The sequence below is a fragment of the Cebus imitator genome, unplaced genomic scaffold, assembly GCF_001604975.1.
Source record: "Cebus imitator isolate Cc_AM_T3 unplaced genomic scaffold, Cebus_imitator-1.0 Scaffold415, whole genome shotgun sequence".
Taxonomy (NCBI): domain Eukaryota; kingdom Metazoa; phylum Chordata; class Mammalia; order Primates; family Cebidae; genus Cebus; species Cebus imitator.
In genome coordinates, this window is record NW_016107730.1 from 116,100 (window position 1) to 125,735 (window position 9,636).

Genomic DNA, 9,636 nt, shown 5'->3' on the forward strand with positions numbered 1-9,636 from the left:
CTCGTTCTGATGGTTAATTTCGTTTGATATGATTTCTTGAAAACTGCACATTACTCTTTATCAATTATCACCCTGTATTGGAGTTGGGGAGGATGATACCTCTCTTCATAGTTAGATCCTGCTTACTTTCAACAGCTGGTAGCTTCAGGCAGAATTCTTACGATCCAAGAAACTCACAGGTCCAGAAAAGGCAAGCATAAAGGAAACTATAAATAATGCATTTGAAAACTAACCCAGGAAATCAATGATTATTTCCCCCCAGGCTACCCAGTGTCTTAAAAAACAGTTTAATTAATACGATCTTTTGTTTCAATTTTCTACATAAATTTATGACCTTTAGCTTTTCTAATAAAAGCTCAAAATGATTTACAGTCATCAGGGACTTTTTAATGAATAGAAGACCTTTGCAACTTTTAACTGTTTGTTTTTACTTATTAAATATTTCTGCCTTGGCCGGGCATGGTGGCTCACACCTGTAATCCCAGCACTGTTAGAGGCCAAGGCAGGAGAATCACTTGAGCTCAAGAGTTTGAGACCAGGGTAGGTGTGGTGGCTCATGCCTATAATCCCAGCACTTTGGGAGGCCAAGGCTGGTGGATCAGCCAAGGTCAGGAGTTCAAGACCAGCCTGCAACGTGGTGAAACCCCGTCTCTACAAAAAAAATTAAAAAATTAGCTGAGGATGGTGGCAGGCACCTATTATCCCAGCTTCTCAGGAGGCTACAGCAGGAGAATAGCTTGAACCTAGAGGTGGAGGTTGCAGTGAGCCGAGATCACACCACTACTCCAGCCTGGGCAACAGAGCAAGACTTTGTCTCAAGAAAAAAAGAGTTTGAGACCACCCTGGTCAACATAACAAGACCCCCATCTCTTAAAAAAATAAAATAAATAAATACTTCTGCCTTTAAGATACTTCCTAGAGGCAATGACACAGTGATACATTTGGAGGAATTCATATATATATATATGTGTGTGTGTGTGAATTGTATATATGTATATGTACATATGTGTATATATATAAAAAATGAACTAGGCTGGGTGAGGTGACTCACATCTATAATCCCAGCACTTTGGGAGGCTGAAGCAGATCGATCACCTGAAATCAGGAGTTTGAGACCAGCCTGACCAACATGGTGAAACCCTGTCTCTACTAAAAATACAAAACAAAATTAGCTGGACATAGTAGTGGGCACCTGTAATCCCAGCTAGTAAGGAGGCTGAGGCAGGAGAATCGCTTGAACCCGGGAAGCAGAGGTTGCAGTGAATCAAGATTGCACCATTGCACTCCAGCTTGGGTGACAGAGTGAGAATTTGTCTCAAAAAAAAAAAAAAGAATGAAGTAACATGCCAGAATTTTGCCTTCAGTATGTTTTGTGTTTTTTCCCTTCTTGTGCCATTTCATCCTTAGTTCCATGTGTTACTTAAGATTTCTTATCAACCAGCACCTTGGGGTTTTTTTTTTTGTATGTGTTTATTTAGGGGTTTATTTATTTGGTTTTCTTTTTCTTTTTTTCCAGTAATTGAAAATGTGAAGTAAAAATGTCACCTGTTTTTTCTTTCTCATCTGACACTCTTGTTTACCCCCAACATGCAGAAGCTGAAACCTCATCTCACAGTCTTTGATGTGGAGGCAGTGGGGATATAGAAAAGAATATACTTTGTGCTTTCCAGTACTCTTTCTTTCCTATTGTCTCAGGGGATTTGGGCATTATTATTTTGCTACAGAGATAAAAATTTCATATATATATATATATATATATATATATATATATATGTATGTATGTAATTCAGGGCCAAGGAATACAAATTTTTTTTCAGTCTTGTCTCAGCTAGGTGTCTTTATTGACCCTGTCTTAAAGTTTTCCTTTTATTATCATTATTATTTTTTAATCATTGAGTTCCATTTGGTGCTAGCATCTGTCTGTTGCATTACTTGTGTTTATAAAATTCTGCCTGATATACTTGTTTAAAAACCAGTTTGTGTATCATAGATTGATGCTTTTGAAAAAATCAAAATTCTAACCTGAATTATCACTATCAGGACAAAACAGTAAAGTAGATTTGTTTTCTCATTCCATTTAAAGCAGTATTAACTTCACAGAAAAGTAGTGAATATCCTATAAGCCAGAATCCAGAAGGCATTTCTGCTGACAAGTTTGAGGTGTCTCCAGATAGTTCTACCAGTAAAAATAAAGAACCAGTAGTGGAAAGGTAAGAAACATCAATGCAAAGATGTTGTGATACCTGACATCTTTATTTATATTGAACTCTTATTGTTAATTTTTTTCACCATACTTTCTCCAGTTTTTTGTATATGGACATTTATAACCTTTCATTGCTCTAGGATACTTCTTTTGTTTAATTGTATGTAGGCTTTTTGAACCTATAACATAAGCTACCATATAAGAAATGTGTAGTTAGGGCCGAGCGCGGTGGCTTACGCCTGTAATCCCAGCACTTTGGGAGGCCGAGGTGGGCGGATCACGAGGTCAAGAGATCGAGACCACCCTGGTCAACATGGTGAAACCCCGTCTCTACTAAAAATACAAAAGAAAAATTAGCTGGGCATGGTGGCGCGTGCCTGTAGTCTCAGCTACTCAGGAGGCTGAGGCAGGAGAATTGCCTGAACCCAGAAGGTGGAGGTTGCGGTGAGCCGAGATCGCGCCATTGCACTCCAGCCTGGGTAACAAGAGCGAAACTCCGTCTCAAAAAATAAATAAATAAATAAATGTGTAGTTAGGTAGATATGTCCCATCTGAAGGTCAGAAAAAAATATAATGGAACTAAAACCTGAAAGCTTGGAAGTTGATGGTAGACCTCTTCAAGGCAGCCCTTGCCCTAATTGAAATTCTTTCTAGAAAAAGTCTAGCTGTTGATTTATCACAGAAAATAATAATTATTATTTTTTGAGACAGGGTCTTTATCTGTCACCTAGGTTGGGTGTAGTGGTGCAATCATGGCTCACTGCATCCTCTGTTTTTCAGGCTCAAGCAATCCTTCCACCTTACCCTCCTGAGTAGCTGGGTCCACAAGCATGCGCCACCACGCCCAGCTGAGTTTTTGTATTTTTGGTAGAGATAGAGTTTTACCTTGTTGCCCAGGCTGGTCTCAAATTCCTGGACTCACGTAGTCTGCCTGCCTTGGCCTCCCAAAGCCAGAAAACATTTAGAATATCTTTCAGAGATGTGTATTTATACCACTATTGATACAGGTCTGTATAGCAATAGCACTTTAGTTTAGTTTTTTCTTTTTTTGTTTTGTAAAGATGGGTCTTACTGTGTTGACCAGACTAGTCTCAAACTCCTGAGCCTCCCATGTAAGATGGGGTCTTGCTGTGTTGACTAGACTGGTCTCAAAGTGCTGGGATTATAGGCATGAGCTACCATGCCTGGCCAGCACTTTATATTTTTTAAAATACTTTATCTACTTCCTCCTATGATCCTTTTAATAAGATTGATATTAAAAGGACAAGTTCAAGACTATTATTAATTCTGTTTGGTAATTCAGTAAAGAGAGACATGGAGCTATTAGAGTCACACATTTTACCATTCTAGTAAGGTAAAGAAACTCATGTTTCTTAGCTGGGCGGGGTTGTTCACTCCTGTAATCCCAGCACTTTGGGAGGCTGAGGCGGGCAGATCACCTGAGGTCGGGAGTTCGAGATCAGCCTGACTAACATGGGGAAACTGCGTCTGTACAAAAATACAAAATTAGCCAGGCGTGGAGGCACATGCCTGTAATCCCAGCTACTTGGGAGGCCGAGGCAGGAGAATCACTTGAACCCAGGAGGCGGAGGTTGCAGTGAGCCAAGATCATGCCTTTGCCCTCCAGCCTAGGCAACAAGAACGAAACTCTCTCTCCAAAAAAAAAAAAAGGGGAAACTCGTGTTCTCATGTTTCTTCTTGAATCCCTACTATATCTATATATTTTTCTACTTATCTTTTTGGGAATGGTGGCAGGTTGTCAATAATATCATTACACCATCTTTTTCAAGCCCCTTGGACTTGACTGAGAATATATTTTTGAGGCTTGGGTACTGTGGCTGTGACAGAGAATGAAAAGATCTAGCTTCAGTTGTCACTAAAGCCATGTGCAGAGGTAATGACCTTATTGGCATGCTTTTACCAAATAAGCTACTTCTCCATTTAATATTCAGACCAAATATTCCTGCTCTTCCTCATTCTAGAGATACTCTACAGAGATTTCTGTTATACAACCTACACATTGATCAAACTTCCTCCTTCTATTAGATTACTTGAGAGCAGTAATTCAGGTCTCACTCATCTTCAATCCACGGGGCCTAGCCTTAGTATTTGACCCATAGTAAGCACCTAATATTGTTTAAATTAATTAATTAACTTCTGAGGCCCTTTACATCCATTGATAAGTATCTTATTTTGCAAAGTCCTAAACACTTGGAAGAGTACACATACTGGGTGTGTATGCTTTTCTAACAACATGGCTTTTGTTTTTAGAATGAATTTGGGGCCAGGCACATTGGCTTACACTTGTAACCCGGCACTTTGGGAGGCCGAGGCGGTTGGATCACAAGATCAAGAGTTCGAGACCAGCCTGGCCAACACAATGAAACCACATCTCTACTGATTAGCTGGGCATGGTGATAGGTACCTATAATCCCAACTACTAGGGAGGCTGAGGCAGGAGAATCGCTTGAACCTGGGAGGCAGAAGTTGCAGTGACCCGAGATAGTGTCACTGCACTCTAGCCTGGGCAACACAGCTAGACTCCATCTCAAAAAAAAAAAAAAAAAAAAAAAAAAAAAAAAAAAAAAAAAAAAAAAAAAGAATGAATTTGAACATTGAAAAGTCAGGGAATAGGGATGATTCTATGAATTCTTCTAAAACTGAGTAGAAAGAATGAGTGTAGAGATGTCAACATTGATCAGCTTTCTATGTTCATAAGAGGTATGATTCTAACGTATCCATTTAGACTCAAGTAGAATATTCTGTATAGAGTGAGTGGCAGTGAGTACTTTGGTAAAAATTTGCTGACCTGCTTTTATCCTTTCTCTTTCTCTTTTCTTTTTCTTTTTTGGTGGCCGGGGGTAGCAGAGTCTGGCTCTGTTGCCCAAGAGGGAGTGCAGTGGTGCAATCTCAGCTCACTGCAACCTCTGCCTTCCCAGATTCAAGCATTTCTCCTGCTTCAGCCCCCCGAGTAGCTGGGATTGCAGACACAAGCCACCACACCCAGCAACTGACCTGCTTTTAAACAGCTAGGAGATACAGTGCCTCAGACCAACCCAACCCCTAGGGGAGATGTTATATGTCAACTGTGACATATTGGCACGCAACATGAATCCAGACTTCTAGGCTGTCATGTGGGCTCTTTTTTGCCAGTCATTTCTGATCTCTCTGACATGAGCTATTTCATTTATGCTTTGGCTGCCCAGGAAATATGATTTGTCCTTTCACAATTGGTGGTGATGGTTTTCTCCTTCCATTCATCTTTCTAGGTCATCCCCTTCTAAATGCCAGTCATTAGATGATAGGTGGTGCATGCACAGTTGCTCTGGGAGCCTTCAGAATGGAAACTACCCATCTCAAGAGGAGCTCATTAAGGTTGATATGGAGGAGCAACAACTGGAAAAGTCTGGGCCACATGATTTAATGGAACCATCTTACTTGCCAAGACAAGATCTAGGTAATATTTCATCTGCTCTAGTGGAACAAACACTGTGATTTTACTCTGAATCCTACATAAAGATATTCTAGTTAACCAACTTTTAGATGTACTAGTGTGTCACAGATACTTTTGTTATACTTAAGCCCATTTTAGAAAAATAACTCAAGTGTTAATCCAGTTTTACTTGAAAATTATTGGACCTATTAATCCATCTGTATTTTAATTAATGGTTTAATAATTTTGAAGACGAAGGAGTCTTGGTGTGATCTAAATATTTCAGGTAAGGTAGGTGGATCACTTGAGGTCAGGAGTTCAATACCAGCCTCGCCAACATGGTGAGACCCTGTCTCTGCTAAAAATACAAAATAACTGGGTGTGGTAGTGTATGCCTGTAATCCTAGCCACTTGGGAGACTGAGGCAGGAGAATCACTTGAACCTGGGAGGCGGAGGTTGCGGTGAGCCAAGATCACACCACTGCACTCCAATCTGGGCGACAGAGTAAGACTCCATCTCAAAAATACATATATTTTTTAAACTTCAACTGTTAGACAAGAGTCCTAAGGCCATAGAATAAAGTTTTAGGCTGGTCCTTTATTGGAAAATGAGTCAAATCCCAAAGCAATCTCTTTTATGAGTTAATGAATATAAATGACTACATATTTTATGCCTTATAAATCACTTTTAATGAATGGTGTTTTATGGCTTGTAAATCAAAGTTTTAATCAGTAAAGAAAGTTTTCAATTAATCCTCTAAAACACATTATCATAAAAGGCACTGTTTGACATCAAATGTGGTATTTGGCCATGCTCATTAGGGTCATTTTAGGCATCTCATACATTCTACTTAGCTGTGCTTAATTCCTGATAGCGTGACATTTTCTGAAATGTTTGAAGGTCTCTGCTGTTCTTAATTTGGTAATTATATCTGTTGATTTATTAAGTGAAAAAAGTAATGGTGTCATTACCTTGGATGAAGAAACAAAAATAAAGCATTTACCACATTATTCAACTTTTTTTTTCCTTTCTTACAAAATTGCTATATGCTCATTGCCCCCAAATTGGACAACATAGGGAATAAAGAAGATAATTTGGGGTGGGGATTAGAGACGGGGTCTTGCTATGTTGCCCAGGCTGGTCTCTAACTGCTGGCCTCATGCAGTCTCACTGCCTCAGCCTCCCAAAGTGCTGGGATTACAGGTGTGAGCCACTTTACCAAGCTAAGATGCTACCTCTTAAAAGATAAAATAAGGCCAGGTGCAGTGGCTCACACCTGTAATCCCAACACTGGGAGGCCAAGAGTTTAAGACCAGCCAAGGCAATGAAACGAGACCTGATCTCTATAGAAAGTTAAAAAATTAAGCCAGGCACAGTGGCTCACACCTGTAATCTCAGCACTTTGGGAGGCTGAGGCAGGCGGATCACGATGTCAGGAGATCGAGACCATCCTGGCTAACACGGTGAAATTCCGTCCCTACTAAAAATGCAAAAAAAATAGCTGGGCATGGCAGCAGGTGCCTGTAGTCTCAGCTACTCCGGAGGCTGAGACAGGAGAATCGCTGGAACCAGGGAGGCAGAGGTTGCAGTGAGCTGAGATCGCCCCACTGCGCTCCAGCCTGGGCAACAGAAGGAGAATCTGTCTTTTAAAAAAAAAAAAAAGTTAAAATTAGCTGGAAGGCAGACACCTGTGGTCCCAGCTACTCAGGAGGCTGAGGCAGGAAGATCACTTGAGTCCAGGAGGTCAAGGCTGCAGGTGAACCATATTTGTGCCCCTGCACTCTAGCCTGGGTGACAGACCAAGACTCTGTCTCAAAAAAAATAAAATAAAATTACCTGTACTCTTATTCTTTCATAATAAAATATCGATGTGTTTCTTCAGTCATTTTACATAATATAATGTCATGATAATAATATTGCTTAGGTATCTACTTTAATAGTAACATTTCTGTTTTATTGTACATCAACTTTTATATTCAAACTAATGGGTGAAGAGTACTCCATTGGACTAGATATATCATAATTTTCATGTCCTATTGTTGGACATTCAGATTGTTTCTAAAATTATACTATTATAAGTGGTGTTGTAGTAAACATTCCTATGACTACACCTTTGCGTACATCTTTTCTTTCCCTGGGATATATTTCTAAAACTAGCATTGTTATCTGGCAGTGCAATCACATGTTAAGGTTTTTGCTACATAATACCATATTTCCTTTTAGGAAATTAAGCTACTTTGCATTTCCACCAACACTGTATTCATGTACCCATTTTTCTCTTAATCTAACTTAATTGGTCTTTTTAATTCATAGCAGGGAACAGAACTTTGTAATTCAACATTCATTGTTGTGTAAATTAAACTTCTCCCATTCCTTTCAGAGGGAACCCCTTACCTAGAATCTGGAATCAGCCTCTTCTCTGATGACCCTGAATCTGATCCTTCTGAAGACAGAGCCCCAGAATCATCTCATGCTGGCAGCGTACCATCTTCAACCTCTACATTCAAAGTACCCCAGTTTCAAGTTGCAGAATGTGCCAAGAGTCTAGCTGCTCCTCATGCTACTAATACTGCTGGGCATAATGCAATGGATGAAAGTGTGAGCAGGAAGAAGCTAGAACTGGCAGCTTCAACAGAAGGGGCCAACAAAAGAATGTCCATGGTGGTGTCAGGCTTGACCCCAGAAGAATTTGTGAGTATATCCATATGTATTATTAAATATTAGCGGAAAAGCTATACTTTGGGTATGATATAGGACTTTTGAATTTGAATTTTCATTTTTATCTATAAAAGCAGGTAGGTATAGCTTCATTCCCCAGAAGGCATCTTTTTTTCCCCCTTGGCTCACATCTGAGTGAACTTTCCAGCATGTTTAACTAAATTCAGACCGATTCCAAACGTACTGCCAGGCAGTAGCATTTCTCTAGTATTTGTTTTTATCTTGGCTTTTAAGACAGTTATTCAATAGCCTGACCTGTCACTTCTGGTCTGCAACACCCCTTGCTATTAGGATTTTGGCATCACCTTGGGCCCTTAATGCCAGAAATGGGAATTACTTCACAATGTGGAAAAATACTCATTAAAATATTAAGACCAGTAACCCAGGCGCGGTGGCTCATGCCTATAATCCCAGCACTTTGGGAGGCTGAGGCGGGTGGATCACTAGGTCAAGAGATCAAGACCACCCTGGCCAACATAGTGAAACCCCGTCTCTACTAAAATACAAAAATTAGCTGAGCATGGTGGCACCTGCCTGTAGTCCCAGCTATTCGGGAGGCTGAGGCAGGAGAATTGCTTGAAGCCAGAAGGCGGAGGTTGCAGTGAGCTGAGATCACACCACTGCACTCCAGCCTGGCGCCTGGCAAAAGAGCAAAGAGCGAGATTCTGTCTCAAAAAAAAAAAAGCAAAACCAGTAACACCTTGTTTCTGCTTGCGCTTTGTAGATTTCAGACATCCTGAGATGTTTACCACTATTAATTGTCATTGGCATCACTTCATAACAAAAATAATTGTATGAATATTTCTTTAAAATTGTGGTGAGATAACATACCAGAGTATCAAATGGATTCAGTAGTGGGTGCCATTTATTGCATACTGAGAGATGACCAAGTCATTCTGAAATATCTTTCTTAATATATCCTTCCTAGGATTCTTCATCCTAACTTCTTCATAGATAGTGACTTAGCATAACATCTCTGTGGCCAGTTGTATCCCACTACTAAAAGGGCAAAGCAAGCTGTGGCTGCCCTCGTAGATACAACAAGTAAGTGCACAGTGATGGCTGTAAGTGTTTTCATCTCATAGTCCCATGTCTGGACCAACAACTTTCTCCGAAAGCTCTTACCTGTGTCTGTTTCAGTGGCTCTTGATCGCTTACAGAATTCTGTATGTATTCATTGAAAATTAGCATTTTTTTTTTTTTTTTTTTTTTTTTTTTTTTTTTTTTTTTTTTTTTTTTTTTTTTTTTTTTTTTTTTTTTTTTTTTTTTTTTTTTTTTTTT

General features: G+C 39.8%; 1 protein-coding gene across 8 annotated transcripts in view; it reads left to right on the plus strand.

Moving 5' to 3' along the window:
* Positions 1-9,636, plus strand: part of BRCA1 (BRCA1 DNA repair associated) — a 73,850-nt gene that overhangs the window by 43,009 nt on the left and 21,205 nt on the right. For 7 of the 8 annotated variants that reach the window (XM_037731672.1, XM_017509326.2, XM_017509331.2 and 4 more), the window contains 3 exons: positions 2,084-2,210; positions 5,473-5,660; positions 8,018-8,328. In XM_037731672.1, the coding sequence (XP_037587600.1) occupies positions 2,084-2,210; positions 5,473-5,660; positions 8,018-8,328 (626 nt within the window). The remainder of the gene's footprint in view (positions 1-2,083; positions 2,211-5,472; positions 5,661-8,017; positions 8,329-9,636) is intronic. The other variant, XM_017509328.2, reaches the window with a different exon arrangement.